General features: G+C 44.8%; 1 protein-coding gene across 2 annotated transcripts; it reads left to right on the forward strand.

Moving 5' to 3' along the window:
• The first annotated feature begins 709 nt into the window (after positions 1–709).
• On the forward strand, positions 710–18235 carry LOC113568006 (integrin beta-1-like). 2 transcript variants are annotated; one of them, XM_026996162.2, is made up of 17 exons: positions 710–1034; positions 6952–7018; positions 7436–7521; positions 10121–10337; positions 10746–10916; positions 11166–11404; positions 11682–11837; positions 11936–12031; positions 12173–12262; positions 12513–12653; positions 12821–13023; positions 13129–13367; positions 14384–14606; positions 14723–14952; positions 15130–15296; positions 15822–15905; positions 16459–18235. In XM_026996162.2, exons 2-16 carry the CDS (start codon positions 6952–6954, stop codon positions 15897–15899), a joined length of 2403 nt encoding a protein of 800 aa, XP_026851963.1. In that variant the 5' UTR covers positions 710–1034; the 3' UTR covers positions 15900–15905; positions 16459–18235. The 2 variants fall into 2 exon arrangements, with proteins under 2 accessions (XP_026851963.1, XP_026851965.1); XM_026996164.2 differs by lacking the exon at positions 15822–15905 and having other exon boundaries at positions 711–1034.
• The last annotated feature ends 161 nt before the right edge of the window (positions 18236–18396 follow it).

Here is an 18396-nt window from a genome sequence, read left to right on the forward strand (position 1 = left end):
TGTGACTGTGATAACTCATATGTGATAAGTCATATGTGATTGTGATAACTCGTATGTGTGACTGTGATAACTTGTATGCGATAACTCGTATGTGACTGTGATAACTCGTATGTGTGACTGTGATTACTTTCTATGCGATAACTCATATGTGACTGTGATAGCTCATGTGATAACTCATATGTGACTGTTATAACTTGTATTTGTGACTGTGATAACTCGTATGTGATCGACTAACATTTTCTTTATTATTTATTATGTTTTGAAAATCAATTCATATACAAGATTTCAACTTTCACTACTTGTATTTGTATTAAAAGCAAATTTAAGTATAAACCATAAGATTAAAATGACTTTAAGACTATAAAAACACATATTCATTCAGGTGTGTCCAAACCTTTGCCTGGTACTGCATATGTATGTGTTTACAATGTATTTATAAGTGTTTGCATAAACAGTATTTATAGTATAAAGTGCGTTTCACTAGTATAAATGTATGTTCCGAACACCCTGGTCCGGTGTCCTGACCCCAGAGGTCAGCAGTAATGCCAGTAGTCAGGCTGTGTGAGACACTGCAGGTGTGCGTGCTGGTGTTAAAGGTCATCGCCGTGCACACCACCCGCCATGCAGCGTTAACGGCGCTGAGTCACGGCTCCGCCTGCGTTTCCGGTGTGGGCGGTTCTAGATAGAGAGCGAGTGGCACGAGCCTATCCACGTCCGCCGTCCGGAACGTGAGCTACTCTCTCGTGAGCTAGGTCGAGCTCGGCTCGTTGCCCTTTGTCTCGTTTTTGTATTTGATCCGTGACCTTTTTACACTGTCGTTTTAACATAAAAGGACCCAGAAGCCCTTTGTAATATTTCTATGTATACGCATATATCGGCGCGTGCTGGTAATCGTAGACTTCGGCTATAAATTCCGCAACCGAGCGCGAGAGCGAAAAAAGCAGAGTCCGGGATCACGCGAGGATATTCCTACTAACAAATGTTGCTTTGAACACTTGGTCGTGTTGAATTGCCGCCGGTGAACTCGTGTTAAGGTAAGAATTTGTGTGCAGAAGATTAAAACTAAAACTGCTAATTGTGAAGGTAGACATGCACGCGGGCTCCACTGCGACGCGCGCGCAGTCTTCAGAACTCGTGCTGCATCTTGGAGTCCCTCGGGCGTCGCGAGTCTTCTGCGGTCGTGTGGGTGTGGGGTACGAGGCGTCGGATGGGGGTTTGGAGCTCGGCTCCCAGCTGCTTGTTCTACAATGTTTTTATCCTCCTGACTGGGACTGGGTTTGCCCTGCTGGGAGGACTGGGGACTAGCCACTGAGGCCTGGCCAACGGGGCTTTATTCGGTAGTTAATCTTGTCCTAATGGAAATGTCTCCCACAGCTTCGTTATTCACCCTACCGGCTTTAAAACTTTACTGGTACAACTGGAAACGGATGCACACGAACTTTAAAAGGCCCCAGTAAACCTCTGTTCCAGTTAGATATATGTTACAGTGGAAACGTAGATCATGTGCTGAGAGAAGAGTTTCCAAGAACTACAGTAATCTAACGAAGCTTCTACTTGGTCCACACCCTAGACTCGTCTGTCGCGCGCAGGGACGGGCACTGCGCCATCCTCCCTCTCTCCATCCGTTAGAAGGTGCAGCCCTTTTCCATATCTGGACTTGGAATTAGACAGCACAAACCTCAGAGCCCTGCATCTTAAATCCAGTTTTATTCTGGAGTCGTTTGTCAATCTGGACTGAAAGCATAACCCCTAACATACTATGCCCGAGCGCTCCCACACCGCTGTTTTATTACCACGAGCTGAATTAGTAGAGCCTTATTACTAGAACAGGATGTAGTAGTAATAATTAATAATAATGTGGTTTTACAGTGTCGGATTGAGATCTCTCCCACTCTTCTAACAAAGAGAGAGAGAGTGAGTTCAGAGTAGCACAGCAAAACAGGAAATGCAGTGTTGAAACATCCATCTGTTTAACCCCAACCAGATTTATACAGCCGCCCTACAGGGCATGCGTTCCTAAGACCCTGGACTTCGTCCTCTAATAGAACAGTTATAATTATAGACAGGTAACGCTAATAGAACAGTTATAATTATAGACAGGTAATGCTAATAGAACAGTTTTAATTATAGACAGGTAACGCTAATAGAACAGTGTTAATTATAGACAGGTAACGCTAATAGAACAGTGTTAATTATAGACAGGTAAAGCTAATAGAACAGTTAATTATAGACAGGTAACGCTAATAGAACAGTTATAATTATAGACAGGTAACGCTAATAGAACAGTGTTAATTATAGACAGGTTGTGTCATTTGCTGAGTAATTCTGTTGAGCTTCACATCCATAACCTGAGTGACACACAAGCTCCAAAAAACGTTTATAACAAACAGCTGAGTGACTGTGTGTGTGAGCGCATGCTTAACCCCCTAGTGTCTGACTGTATTTGTGAGGCCTCTAACAGAACAGGTCTGTCTGACGTGGTGTTTAGTCATGAATGTATAAAAATATGTAGCAGCATAAATCCCAAACAACTCCATGTGTTTGTAAGAATATTAGGTTAGCTGGTCACTAGTGAAGAGAAAGTGTGATCTGTAGCCCCCATGGGTGCTATTGGCTGGATGACTTTACTCCTATGCGGTGTTGCTTTTTGCCTGTTAGCCAGTTTCCTACTTACAAACCTTAATGAAAGATGTAAATGTTGGAGATTAACAACTGTCACAAGAACACCATCTTGAACAAACCTTTACTTCCCAGGTCAACTTATCACCTGTGAATGATCCGTACCTTAAACAGCAACAAACTTCAATAATGTATTTTCTAAAGTGCTCCACAAAACTAAAAACACTTTAGCTTTATAATCTGTTTAACAAAAACAAACATTTTTATTCATGCATTGATGTATTATTTTTTAATTGCGTTAACGTCCAGAGCTTCTAGCCTGAGGCACCTTACATAAGGAGCAATGAGCGTCTAGCAGCAGTCTGGTCTGAGGAGCGTGTACGTAGGGCCATGCATGCAGGTGTAGAAGGCGGACCACTTCTCAGTTCTGCTTTTCACCATATAAATGGGATTTCTTTGACATTGGTAGGATGATGGGGTCATTACATGACATGCCCAGCAGATCCCAGAGCAGTGCCAGCCACTGCACATGGGCTCAGGTTTGTGTTCTGACTGACCTCAGCACTTTTCCTACGAGTTTGTGTTCTGTGTGTTAGCTGATGAGTAAAACTGGATGTTTTAAAGCAGAGCACAGACTGGAACAGAAGACACCAGAGATGCAAGTCTCACTGCCGTTGTGTCTCAGTGTTTGTCACGGTTCTAAATCCAATTTCTTTTCCTGCCCTTACATTTCATTATGCCATAAGAGCTGATCCCAGATCAGGTGTCCGATGAGCACTGTATGTTCAAACTGTGTTCTGATCTGCTGAGCGTGTCCACTGGTGGTCTGACTCACTTCCTGTCTGTGTCGTGTTAACAATGAGGCAAGTACGTCTGTAGTTGAGTGGTTGTGCGGACTCCCGGAGCTCTGGGGTGCACTAGCTGGAGATCTACTTTGGAGTTCTCAAAGCCTGACTGATGTATTTTGGCCTTGAGAATTAAAAACAGGAGCAGTCTGAGCCCAGATCAGCAGCATTAGTATTAATCAGAGGTTTGGAGTATCAGTTATGAGGAAAAAGTTAAGCCAAGTAAAGGTGGAGTTTTCCATCCCAGCCGTGGAGACACATGGTCCTCCGTGTGTGTGTGTGTGTGTGAGAGAGAGAGCTGAAGAACAGCAGCAGATTTTAATTACGTAAATGGCTCATTGGCTATGCCATGTGGTTGAGGGAGTGACCAGTGGCCTGTGATACTCAACCCAGTATGAGCAGTTTGCAGTTCCAGGAGCTTCTCTTAATGGAAACATTGCTGGCCTTCCTTCCACGTGCAGTCTGGACGTCTGTAGTGAGTACACAGCTGCTGGGCCTGTTGGTCTGGCGCTTCCTCAGTGTGGAGCTAAAATGCTGGAGGAATTCAGAATGGTGACACATGGAGCCATTTATGGAACATCTCTGAGAGGATGTCTCCTGGGGTGGGGAAGAGTTAAAGCTGTAATCTTATTGGTTGGTTCCCATGTCATTGTTCCTCCAGAACAGGCCTGAAAATGTCGCCGCTCCCTGGGGGAGAGGGGAACCCCCATACCCTAACTGGGAATCATTAAAACAGTTCTGGAGAAAAGGTCCCTTTTTCCTTAATGCAAGTACCATTTGGTCAGATTGTGAATCTGAAGGAAAGTGCAAATAAAGGAAAAAAAAGCTTTCTAAGGACATCAGCGACACAAGATATATGGGGGGCAGTGGTGTCTCAGTGGTTCTGGTACTGGACTAGTAATCAGATGGTTGTGCATGGTGAGGTGGCTGTGTGTAGGGTGTGTATGCTGTCTCAGTGGTTCAGGCACTGGACTAGTAATCAAATGTGAGGAAATGGGACTATGTTGGGTGGGATAATACAGATTCCATCATCTCTGAGATGGCTGATGTGAGGGAAGAAAGAGACCAACAGTCAAAGCCAGAGAGACCTTTGTGTCTGAGACTGGAGTGAAGAGCTCTGCATACAGCTGGCCTGTGTGGAAGAACAAATGAATCAGAACTTGCCTTTAGTTAACCAGTAACCATCAGACTGAGTCAGTTAAATGTGTCATAAGGTCATATGGGGTCATGCAGTCCAAAAATGGAGGTTTTTGGCCATTCCTCAGCAAACGGGAAGCATCATGTAGAGATGTGCAGGGGACAGGCAGACGTGTGGACATGCGGGGGGCACAGGCAGATGTCCCCCACATCTAAAGGTTGGGAGGATGTCCACCTTTGATCTCCAAGCACATGTCCAAAGCAGCAGGAGGGTTTAAAGACGAAAAGATCCGTGCAGCCAAGTCCCACCTGACTGAGCGTCTCCCAGCCCCCAAACTAAAAACTGGTTTTGCAGTGAGAGGTTGTTCTTCCCAGTACTAGTCTGAAGGGCATAAATCTTACAAAAGCAACATTTTTTGTTTTTAATTTTTTAAAGATCTGCTGATTTATAATGAAATTTGTTTGCAATAAAAATCCTATTGAGGTGTCAACAGTGTAAGTGTACGTTACACAAGTCTGATAACGTTTAAGGGTGTTGAGTCACTGTAGTGGTTATTCATCCTGTTTCATTTGTTTCAGTCTCATACGATACACACAGACACTAAACATGGGACATTACGTGTGTGTAGTGATATGTAAAGTCTGTATGGAGGGAAAAGCTTTGTTTCTCTGTTTCTGTGTGTGTCCAGTTGAGTTGCACAGGAAGAGGGTGTTTGGGGTGGGGTGGCGGTTGCAGCAGAACAAGGTCACTTCCTGTCAGGTTTGTTGTAACACAAAACTGGTCTGGACTCTTGATGGTGGCACGTAGTCATGACTGGTGACTACCAACTGGTCTTAGTAACATTGTGGTTGTTGCTGCTGAAGGTCTATTGGCAGCGCACGCACACACTCTCTCTCACACACGCGCACACACACACACACACACACACACACAGTAACTCTTAAAACATACTGGCTAGGACAGTTTGATTAAAACAAAACATGAAATGCATTTGTGATATTGAGGGTGTTGAGTGGTGTGACGGTGTGTGTGGTTTGGGGAGCTGTTAGTTTTTCTCTTCCAGACCCAGTAAGGCCAAACCAGTAGTGTGTTAAAGCCTCGTCATGGCAACTTTTAAATGCTTATTTGATTTTGTCAGTAGAACTTTACTGGGTTTTGTCACTAGAGTTTGTAAATGTGTTGGACATGTTCAGACACAAGTATGAGGTGAGGGGGTGAACTCCTGAGACAACAGACTTCAAATTGCTTTACCATATATGGGCATGCAGACCTCTCTGTCTCTCTCTCTCTCTCTCTCTCTCTCTCTCTCTGGTTTACTCCAGCTAAGTGGAATGCTGAATAGTGCATGCTGCTGTTGCATATATAAACTCTAGTGGTGACACACATTCAAGGTTCATTACTGGTTTTTGTCTTTTTGTTAAGACCCCGGTTCAGCACAGGAGCTGTGTGTTGTCTAGACTCTCAGAAGACTGAAACACTGATCTGTTGTCTAGCCCTTTCCTGTATTAGACACGTTATCTCTAAAGACTCGCCATTCTCTTTGCAGACACTAAAAACAGGAAATGACATCAGTGTATTTGTCTTTGCAAATTTTACAGGTTTGGCATGTGTTGGGGCTGAAATGTGGTGCAGAGACATGCCCTTTTCTGCAGTGAGTGCTCACGGGCCGGGCCTTAGCCGGAGTGCTCATCAAATAAACTCTTAGTGTTTTTATATATTGTATTAGAGTTCATGTAGTCTATATAGTTCTATATAGTTAAATGTGATGATGACTGTAGTGTGTTTTATTTGCTTGGAACTGCCAACCCAGCTGTGTTTAGAGAGACACACACACATCTGTCACAATCTTTTATTGCAGATTCTAAAATAATTAAATCTTTTGAGTAGCAACACGTCTTGTTTGCTATTAATCTGCCACAGCTGGAAGAGATTTACAGACACAGATCACGCCTTCGGCTCACCTCCTTTGTTTTTGCATGGCTTTTGTTTATTTCCAGTAAGTTTCACACGATTCTCGTCTTTAATCTATTCCTACAGAGGTCAAATGATTTGATCATTCCTATTTTATCAACACACACACTGTAATTTAATGAGGTAGTGTAGAACAAAGACACTGTTACTGAATGAAAGCTGTAGATAGAAGCGCTATATGTTTGCATGGATTCCCCGTTAGCGGTCAGGGTCCATGATGGTTCGGAACCCTACCAGCCTGTCTTAGCCATGCCAGCACAGGTCTCTGCTACGTGGGGATGGTTTAGATGGAGATCTCTCTGGTGTGGAGAGATTCACACGTTAGATGGAGCATTTGGCTTCACTCTGCTGTCTGTCTCTGTCGTGTGTTTTTTATAGATGGAGGTGAAGGTGGTGGTGATGGCAGCTCTGCTGGGGATAGTCTCAGTCTGCAACGCTCAACTAGGTAAGATCACACGCATGAGGCCAGCTGGGTGACTTTTATTTTGTTATAGTTTAGCTGTTCACAGGTGGCTGAGCTGCAAATCGGGTCGACCGCACCACGGTTTCAGATCCATGACCGCTCAGAAGATGGTAAATGTCTGTCACGGGGTGCAACGTTTTAGCAGAACCGTTACGCAGACAGCGGGTCCTTTAGCGGAACCGTTATGCAGACAGCGGGTCTTTAACGTTCCAAGACGTCTTCGCATTTAAAAGCCTGCAAGATATAATGGTGTGATTAAATGGCGACCCAGCTCTTAGAATAAGCAAACGTACGAACTGTTTTGCAGCAAATCATTAAGTGGTTGATGTTTATTGGTGGTAAATTTTGTATGTGTCTCTCTTTCTCTCTTTCTCTCTCTCTCTCTCTCTCTCTCTCTAGATGGTAATGAATGTACTAAGGCATCAGCTCAGTCTTGTGGAGAATGTATTCAGGTTGGAGAGATGTGTGGGTGGTGCAGCACAGAAGTAAGTAACTCAAAATACTGAATCCTGCAAATACTCCAGTAACTCAAAATACTGAAATCCAGTGACTTTAAATGCTTTTGTAACTCAGTACTACACTGTAGTAACTACACAAACTGAAGTACTAAACTTCAGTATAGTGGAGTGTTATGAGTTGAGGGGCATTAGAAAAGAGAGTGCTCTCTCTCTCTCTCTCTCTCTCTGTGCATAAATCTGCAAGACCGGGTCAGATTTGAAACGTGAGTTGAGAACGACAACTGGTTATCCAAAGTTGTGCCCAGGACTACGGGCAGCTTCAGATGGTGATACCAGCGAGGTCTTGAAGAAAACTGTAAGGGCTGGCAGTTCCTGTGATGTTCAGAAGCTGTTTTACTGGGATTCAGCTTCAAGTGGTGGGTTGTCATCCATGACGCAATGTCAGTCAAGCATGCTGAGATATGTCTGAAGACCTGCGTGTCAGAGGGTGAGGAAAGAAAGAAAAGGAAAGAGAAAGCATGAATTGGGTGAGAAGCCATGAGAAGATATTATATCACCAAGAGAATGACTATACAAAGAGAAGAGAAGGGGGCCTAACACTTGGCCCTGGGGGACACCAGTGGAGGGTCTGCATGGATTGGGTGTGGATCCTCCATGTCACCTGATAGGACTGAAACCATCTCCATGCAGAGCCAGTCACACCAAGGCTGGAGAGAACAGAGAGAAGAATGTTGTGGTACATGTCCAGAAGATAAGGAGTTGTTGATGACAGAGATGAAAAGAAGCAGATCTCTTGAGATTGTCTGGAACAGAGTGGAAGGAACGGGATCCAGCGGACATGTAGTTGGATTGCTGGAAGTCAGGAGTTGAAGAATTTTGTCTGAGGAGAAAAATAAACCAGAGAGTTGGATGTAGGGGAATGGGAACAGAGGAGAAGGACTGGAGGGAAGAGTAGAAACAGAGGAGAAGGATTGCTGCAACCATCTCAAAGAAAGTGATGAAATACTGAGGAGTAAGAGATGAGGGGAAGGGTTAAAGAGAGAAGAAAAAATAGTGAACAGCTTGCATAGATCAGGTGCTGATCATTCAAACTTTCCTCTGTAGTTGGACAACTTTGCAGATGCTACTTCAGATGAGAACTTGGAAAGGAGAGACTGGTATGAGGTCTGATTCTAGGTGAGATTTCCTTCACTGCTTTTCTGCAGTCCTTAGTTCTCTCCGGTGGCAGCGGAGTGTTTCTGTTAGCCAGGGGGCAGGTGGGGAAGATCTCACAGGTCTAGAGGAGAGAGGGCACAGAAGATTCATTGATGAGAGTTTAGAAGGGAAAGTATTAGTAACTGTATCCAGAGAGAGAGAGATGACAGTCATTGTGAGGAAGGGCGGACAAAATAATTGAAGTAAGGGAAGCGGGAGTTATGGAGTGCAGATTGCAACAGAAGGAGGAACAACACATCGGGGGGGGGGGGGTCTGAATGAAAAGAGAAGGAAGGGAGAGAGAGAAGGATAAAGTGATGGTCCGAGAGGTGGAGGGGGGTGACTGCGATGTCTGAGGTTGTGGTGGTCCGGGTGAAGATCAGGTCTGGATCATTGCCGGCTCTGTGAGTCAGAGGAGAGTGGTTGAAAGTGAGGTCAAATGACATTAACAGTGGAAGGGTGCAGGAGGAATGTAGCTTGTCTGATGGAAGGTTGAAGTCACCAAGGAGAATGAGTGAGTTTTCTTCAGTGGACATTGACTGAGGAGGACATCAAGCTCATCTCTGAAATTATCTAGGAAACCTGGAGGGTGGTAGATGACAATGAAAGCCTTCTGCAGGTGTTGAACAGGAGTCGTCCTAATTTAACAGTTCATTAAGTGCTGAGTCCGCCCCCAGTTCACACCCAAGGCCCAGGTGAAACCACACCTGCAGTGAGTAATTACAGCTAACAGCAAAAAACGTAATTAGATTTAGACAAGAAGCCTTGTAAGACAAAGTAAGCAAACCATTTCACTGCGAGTTATACTGTGTATGACTATGTATGTGACAAATAAACCAAACTTGAAACTTGAAACAAACTCAGAGCTACCTCAACCAAGAAGAAGACGATCCCAAGCACACGCTGCTGACCTGTGAGCTGAACCTGTCTTGACGAGCTCGGCTACAACTGCAGAAGACCCAAACCTACTGCACTCTCCAGAGTTGCGGTTGGGGTTAGTGTTGGAAGATCTCAGGATGCATTGTACAGGGTACCTGCATTCACTGTCTAGAATGCAGTCAATAAAATGGGAGTTTGTCCCCCGTAAACTCACAGAGATCATGCAGGTTTTGTTTTTTTGTTTTTTTCATAGGCCCCACCAGGGCTGTTGAAAAGAAACAGCCCTGGTGAAGCTGGTAGTCCTGAGGTGTTGGATTAGGAATTCCCACACCTCCAGGAATTCCCACACCTCCACCCCTCCTGGATCAGAGCTTAACCCCCTGCTCTAAATAATGGTGCTTTTCACTTAGGCTGCTTTGACCACTGAATTATTACCAGATTAATAGAATTCTGGTTATTCGGGTGAAAGAAAAAACAATCCTCATTTCAGCCATTTTGTGAGTGGTGTTAATTTAGCCTTTGCCAGCAGTAATTGGTGGTGCACTGTGTGCAGGCGTTTCTGAAGCAGGGGGAGTCGAAGTCAGCACGCTGTGATGAGATCAAGGCTCTGGAGAGTAAGGGCTGTTCCAAAGTAGAAAACCCACGCGGAAATATCACCATCGACGAGAACAAACCCGTCACCAACCGCAAGAAAGACGGGTCGGAGAAGCTGAAGCCAGACCAGATCACCCAGATTCAGCCTCAGAAACTCACACTCAAGCTGAGAGCAGGTGCAAAGTTCAGCTCCGCTACAGTCACAACACTACAGTGATGTTCAGAAATATTTCACTCAAAAATGCTAACATTGTTAATAAGAAATGGATGCTAGCGGGGGCCAGTTAGGATTGCACATCATTCTTACTGGTCCCTGCTAAGTTTAGTCATTAGTGTTCATTAGTTAGTATTAGTTACTATTTTTTGGGGGGGAAAAATAGTTAGACAATTGTAATTTAAAAGTCTACATGGGTATGTCAAGCAACCCAAGAAACTGCACAATTCTGGCTCTGTCTCAAGGTTCTGTTAGTGTAGACTGGAGCTCGTTAGGGTCTCGCTCTGTTAGCGTAGACTGGGGGTTGTTTAGGGCTCATTCTGTTCTTAACACCTTCTGCTCTGTTAAGTTGATTGCCTTTGTGTTGTAGGTGAACAGCAGAAGTTTTCTCTGAGGTTCAAACGTGCTGAGGATTACCCCATTGACATGTACTATCTGATGGACCTCAGTTACTCCATGAAAGATGATTTGGAGAATGTGAAGAACTTGGGAACAGACTTGATGCATGAAATGCAGACCATCACATCAGACTTCAGGATTGGTAGGGCTGCTTCATAAACTGTGCCCCTAAACGTAGTAGAAAGTGGCAGCTGTACCAGAATAGCTGCTGAAATGTGTCTAGACAGGGTGACTCTCGTACCTTGTGCTTTAAAACGGATCCGTTTAAGCTCATTGTATGTGTCACACTAGAGCTACTTCACTCTGTACGTTACATTTGGTTGTGTTGCAGACTTTCCAAATGTTGTCCAAATTTGTTTGTGTGTCCTACATATCTACTGGTTGTTGCCAGGGTTTGGTTCCTTTGTGGAGAAGACTGTAATGCCCTACATCAGCACGACGCCAGCCAAGCTTCTGAACCCCTGCACCTCGGATCAGAACTGCACCAGTCCCTTCAGCTACAAGAACGTGCTGAGTCTGACTGAGGACGGGAAACGTTTCAACACCCTGGTCAGCCAGCAGCAGATCTCCGGAAACCTGGACTCTCCAGAGGGGGGCTTTGACGCCATCATGCAGGTCGCTGTGTGTGGGGTAAGACTGTCCACAAGACCGGAGTCATCTAGTCAGTGCGTGAAGTCCTCTGTCCCACTACAGTGATGTGTACAGGGAGGCAGTTACGTAGGGGGTGTTGTGCAAGTGTTTTTTAAGAACCCACCTAATGAAGGTTTTGGAGGGTTGGGGTCTGAGTAGGGTTGGTATGTTTTTATAGGCCTTAAAGTAGTTCTGCTTGTGTTTAACTGTAATTCTTCCAAGAAGGTATTTTTTTCTGTCATCTCTGAAATGCATTTATTTTGTTTGGGTTTTTTAGGAGCAGATAGGCTGGAGGAATGTGACTCGACTGCTAGTCTTCTCGACGGACGCTGGTTTCCACTTCGCTGGAGATGGGAAACTAGGCGGCATTGTGCTTCCCAATGATGGGAAATGTCACTTGACGAACAACATGTACACAATGAGCCACTACTATGTAAGCCTGCTGTAATCCAGGACCTGGCAGTGTACACACACACACACACACACACACACACACACAGACAGAGTACTGATCGCCATCTTTACTTATAGGACTACCCTTCCATCGCCCACCTTGTCCAGAAGCTGAGTGACAACAATATTCAGACCATATTTGCAGTGACTGAAGAGTTCCAGCCGGTCTATAAAGTAAGAGTTCCCAGCCTGTCCGTAAAGTAAGAGCCCTGAAGCTCCTGATTGTGGCAGACACCTCACTGAAAGTAAACAGAGATGTCTGTAGATTGCAGGATGGCCAAATCAGATTCCCAAATGATGACCATTTGTTTGCAGGAGCTTAAGAACCTCATTCCCAAGTCTGCTGTAGGAACACTGTCTGCAAACTCCAGCAATGTGATCAAGCTGATTATCGATGCTTACAATGTGAGTAGCACCAGATCACATCAGTATCCGTCTCTGTTTGCTCAGTCTACTGGAAACTGCTGTAGGAGATATGACAGATTTGCTATAATAGCTGTAATTTGATACTACAGCTTTGTAAAAACAAAATGATTTTTTTTTTAATAAAAAAAAATGGTTTCAATAGGGTATCCCAGTTACTGATTACTCGCGTGTATTGAGTGTTTGCATGTAATGAACACCGTTTTATTAACTTTGTGCGTTGTTTCTTCAGTCTCTGTCCTCTGAGGTGATTCTGGAGAACAGTAAGCTCCCTGAGGGAGTGTCCATCTCATATGTGTCTCACTGCAAGAACGGAGTGAGTGAGACAGGAGACAACGGACGAAAGTGCTCCAACATCTCAATTGGTGATGAGGTGAGATCAGACGTTGGGGGGGAGAGATGAATCTGTGATGACTGAGAGATTTGGGTAAATACTGGCCGCAAATCAGGTCACTGTTGTCAGCTACGTAAGTAAGGTCTCTTTTAACGTTTTGCTCATGAGGTCTGTGTGATGTCATACTTTCTTTTCTCGTCATGTAGGTGCTCTTTGATGTAGCCATCACTGCCAAGGGCTGTCCATCTCCTGGGAAATCTGAGACCATAAAGATTAAACCACTGGGCTTCAACGAGGAGGTTGTGGTTGTCCTCAACTTCATTTGTGAGTGCGAGTGTCACAAATCGGGAATTCCCAACAGTCCAGATTGTCACTTTGGTAATGGAACCCTGGAGTGCGGGGCATGCAGGTGAGGGAAGCGCCCCGGAGCGCCTGCACACACCTGCACACGAGCTGAGAGGAGAACACACCTGCATGTGAGATGTGTAACTCCTACTTGTTCGTCCTCCTACAGGTGCAATGAGGGTCGTATTGGAAGGGTTTGTGAGTGTAGCAAAGACGACGTCAGGACAGAAGATCTGGACGCTAACTGCAGAATGGACAATGGCACAGACATCTGCAGTAATAACGGAGACTGCGTCTGTGGGACGTGTGAGTGTAAGAAGAGAGACAACCCAGAGGAGCGGTATGAGGGGAAGTACTGCGAGTGTGACAACTTCAACTGTGACCGCTCCAACAACAAACTCTGTGGAGGTACGAGCCCCTTGTTACCTCACTGCTCCAGCACAAGAGCCTGCAGTTCCTGTGTTCATGACATCAGTCGCACCAGACCCCCAATATTTGAGCTTTTTTCATTGTTCTCTACATGCGTATGATGGCAAACCAATCTGAGCCTGACATTTTTAGCTATATTTTCCAGTTACATTTTGTAGTTTAGGGTTAGGGTTTTTTTTTTTCTATAAATTTACCACCAGTTCAGTGTGGGTGAGTTAGGGCTGAGTTCAGAGCCTTGAGTTCCAGATGATGCCCAGGTTTACCTCATTTGGTGGGTCTTAATTTCAGATGCTGTTTGCCATATAACCACAGTGTGGACCATGACTTGGGCTTTTCTAGAACTTGCTAGTAAATGTATTCAAACTTGACTCGTTATAAATACAAAAACAAAAGTGCTAAATCTCTCATGGGCTCGGCTTCATTCATTAAAGTCCACTACTGTTCAGGAGAAGTTGTCGTATGTCCTCAATCTGCTAGCAGATCTTTAATCAAATGGCTGCTGACCCGATGCCCTTGTGGAACTGGTGTCTGGTACCCAGATTGTAACCACAGACATTAACCCACATGGTTTACAAACTTATGGTCCTTAACATGACCTTTGCTCCCCACCTAACCTATCTCTAATCTTTGCATTGCACATTTGACGTTTATAGTTTGAATTTTGGACAATCCCAAGATGAACACTCAGTAGTCACTTTTTAAAATGTTCATCACAGAATGTTCTTCATAGGGTTAGGGTTGGACACATGTCTGGGGTAGTTGTGACATCGTGTGTGTGAGAGAGAGATTATTATAATGCTAGTTGACATTTACAACTAGGTGTCACTCAAGTCAAAGATGAATCCACATGCTGTAAAGAGAGAAAAATGTTTCTGCTTCCAGTGTAAATGGTTCCTACCTGGTTCATATCTCTTCATTCTGGTCTACTCACTCATCTTTTTCTCCAGTTCACACAGACCGTTTAGTCTCTCCAACATTGTGTTTCTGTCTGGCAGGTCATGGTCGGTGTGTGTGCAGGAAATGTGTGTGTGACGCTAACTACACAGGCAGTGCATGTGACTGTCCTCTGGACAAACAGCCATGTATGGCTAGTAACGGACAGGAGTGTAACGGTCGAGGACAGTGCGAATGCGGTGTGTGTAAATGCACCGACACAAAATTCCAGGGCCCCACCTGTGAGATCTGCCCCACCTGTCCAGGAGTCTGCGCTGAGCACAAGTGAGTCCCGAGTAATGCTGAGTGTGTGTGATTCCAGACTAACATCCCTGACGGGGCACTACACATGAGGTGTAATTAGCTTGGGTAGCTGACCCATCGACCTTCTCCCTGTACAGAAACTGTGTCCAGTGCCTGGCATTTAAGAGTGGAGAGCTGAAGGACGTGTGTGAATCCACATGCAAGAACTTCAAACCCATCCTGGTGAAGAAGAAGGAAGACCTTCCTCAGCCAAACAGCCAACCCTTCCTCACACACTGCAAAGAGCGCGACGCCAATGACTGCTGGTTCTTCTTCACCTACGCCACCAAGAATAACACTACTGAAGTCTACGTGGTAGAGGAGCTGGGTAAGGGACGCCATCTTACAGCCCTGGTGCGTCTGGTTCATCAGAGGAGCTTCTCGTCTTAGCCAGTAAATGTTCTGAGGGAGACAGATTTTGCCAGACTAGTTTCCTGATGCAGCCTTTTCTGAAAGACTCGTAAATGTTTCCACATTCATGTTCTTTGCCTCACTTCAATCCCAGAATGCCCGGCTGGTCCCGACATCATCCCCATCGTAGCAGGCTTGGTCGCGGGCATTGTTCTGATTGGTCTGGCCCTGCTTCTCATCTGGAAACTGCTTATGATTATTCATGACCGCAGAGAGTTCGCAAAGTTTGAGAAAGAGAAGATGAACGCCAAGTGGGATACAGTATGTATTTCTATTTATTTATACATTTATTTAAAATATAATTTACTGGTCATAGTTGTAGCTGCAGAATGCCCTTAATGCCTGCTGGAGAGGTTTGACTGTCGCAGAAGACGTGTTAATCTGGACTGATCTAGATTGGTCTAGACTGCAGAGACACTGGCTATTTGGTTGTCTGACCAATGGCTGAAGGGTTCATTTTAACTTTTTTTTTTTCAGTGTCATGAAAAGAATCATTACCTGCCATGAGTTGTATGAGCTATGAGACTATCGTGACCTTTGTTCAGTGTAGTTCAGTACAGGACAGAGATTGTTAAGCATTTCTGTGGTTGATGGGGAAAAGTGTTGTCGTGTTTCTAGTTAGTGGATCTGTACACCCATCCACCATTGTTAGCTTTCTCCCTCATTCACTCAGCTGTTTGTCCTTTGCATCCCCCCTCTCTCTCTGTGTGTGTGTGTGTGTGTCTCTGTCTATTTCTTTGTCTCTTTCCATCGAATTCCTTTCTCTGAATCTCATCTCTCCTTCAGCAAGAGAATCCGATATACCGGAGCCCTATTAATAAGTTCCAGAACCCCGGTTATGGACACAGAAGCGGGGCGCTCTGAGCTACAGTCTGTACCTCTGCTCCTCTGTTGAGAGCTGTCTGTCTGCATGCTCCTCCTTCCCGTCTGTCTGCTCACCTCACTCTAACCTCTCCAGGTGCTGTCGAGCACATCTGATGAAGTGATTAATGATCTGTAATGCATGGCATGCTGGGATTGAATTTAACCAAATTATGATAAAACAAAGAGCAAAACAAAGTCCTGTTGGCGGGTAAAGGCTCTAACGTTGGGCTTAGTCCTGTTGGCTTGTGTGTCATTGTGTGGTCTGACATATATACTTTAAAACATTTGTGGTCCACTCAAACAGAACTGTACGTACGGCGTTGCAGCACATCCATTCGTTCTCTACTCAGATGACTTGGGTTTTTCTTTTGTTGCCTTTTTTAAATCAGATTTTGTTCTTACCTGTCAGACGTGTGTATTGTCACGTTCCTTGTGAAGGTTTCTAGGTGTGTGCTTGGAGTGATCTGTCGCTCACCAGCGTGCTGTGATGACACGACCTGATCTGACCTGGTGGGCCAGTGCACTTGTTCTCATTCTGTTCTGTTGTTTTTATTTCCAGGGTGAAAATCCCATCTATAAGAGTGCCGTTACCACAGTGGTCAATCCCAAATACGAGGGGAAGTGATGCATGAACTGGCCAACCACAACACTGTATGCAAATGAGGAGAAAAGGAGGCGGTGCTTGATCTGTTTTTTATTTTTTTGTGACTCATTTTGAATCACTTTTGTTAGCTGAGCGTTTTTCACAACATTGTTCTACTAATCTGTATTTCTATGCATTATGTACAGTGTGTATAAACTTGAGTTTTTACTTGTGGAATGTTTCAAATGTTTTAGTTCAACCCTTTTTTTCTGAGTGTGTGTTGCCACAGGACTGGCTGTGCTCTCGTGAAGGTGTGAGCTTGGCCTTCTGAACTTCTCTCACAACACTGTTTCCTAGTCCTGCTCACTACAGCGCCCCACTGTCTTAGCCGCTCGCTGTTTAGCTAACGAAGCCCTCTGGAGGCTGCAGGGTCAGGGGTCTCCAGGAGCAGGATGGAGAAACACTGCGCTTGGGGTTTTCAGGACAAATGGAGTTCTCCTGTGAGGGGGAGCCTTTACACTGGCCTCCAAACACTGGTCCAGGCCTGCTGGACGGAAACGTCCCTTTAATCGACACTGGGACCTTCAACACTGCTAGTTCCACTTTGTAATGGAGGTTACTGGTCATGTGTGTTTCTGTGCTCTGAACAAAAGCCTGGCTTGTGTTGAGCACAATGTTCTCCTTCTCTGGTGTAGCTGGGTGGAGAGGGTGTGGTGGCGTGTTCATCCTGGAACAGAGGCTCCCACCTCAGCCCCCAGACAACCCCAGTAGTTGTTCTCCAGCTTTCTACGCAGCTGAGGTCGTGTGGCCCACCTGGCCTGGGTGAGGAACCTGTTCTCTGAGGAACTTGGTTCTGGACCTGGTTCTGGTCCTGCTTCTGGACATGGCTCTATAGCTGCTCATGCCTGCATTGGTTTGCAAGCTCTGCCGTTTGAACCTGCGTTCAGGAAGTTTGAGTGACTGCTGCATGTGGATGCACTCTGAGATGTACTCGAGTTTTCAGGAGTTTTATATATTTGTAGATTCATTTTATGTTTAAAATATAAAGACCCTGAATAGCCAATCATTCTGAACTTAGTCATAGTTTTAAATTAGCGGATTCTAGTTTGATTGTTAAGCATGACGGTGTTATGTCTGCCATCTCATTTTACAGACTAGAGGCCGAACACTTTAATTCTGATTTTTGACCACTTGTAAAGTCCGAGTGCATCTGTGTGCCGTCGACACGAGTGATTGGTTTTCTGAATGTGTGTGATGCTTGATTTGAGTTTCACAGATGAAAGTGCTGCACTGTGAGGAGCGCATGTGCTGGGGGTTGTCATGGTTTTGAATTGAATTGAGTTTGCTTTTGAATTTGCGCATAAACCTCAGGTTTCTAGCTCCTCTTAGACTATGAAAGCCAAATATTTCCTGCGTTCTATGCACTAGTGAGGAGCATCATTCTGAACAGGCCGTGCTGTTCCGCGGCTGAACCGGACTGGGAGCTCGCTGACTTTGAAATGTTTTTCTGTCCTTGATGACCTCACATCAGCAACAGGAAAGGTGCAGTCGGACTGTTATGACCTCACTGCTGACGACATCATTAAGAGCCCAATGTTGTTGAGAAGGACCTCTCATTCTTACTGTCTTTTAATGCTGTTTAAATCACACGCCTCACAGACTGCCTTTAAGTGCCTGTTTATTTCTACATCATATTCACTCTCACAATCTGTTTCAAAAGTTATTTATTAAAATAAAGATCCAAATCAACAAATTATTTTTTTTTCTCTCTCTCTCTCCCCCCCCCTCACTCTCATTCTCACTCTGTGTGTGTGTGTTTAAAAATATGGATCTCTCCCTATCTCAATATTAATTAAAAACACACAACTTAAAAAAAAAAAAAAAGGTGAATGCAACTTCCTGTTGTGTATCCTG

Source organism: Electrophorus electricus, chromosome 7, assembly GCF_013358815.1.
Source record: "Electrophorus electricus isolate fEleEle1 chromosome 7, fEleEle1.pri, whole genome shotgun sequence".
Lineage (NCBI taxonomy): Eukaryota > Metazoa > Chordata > Actinopteri > Gymnotiformes > Gymnotidae > Electrophorus > Electrophorus electricus.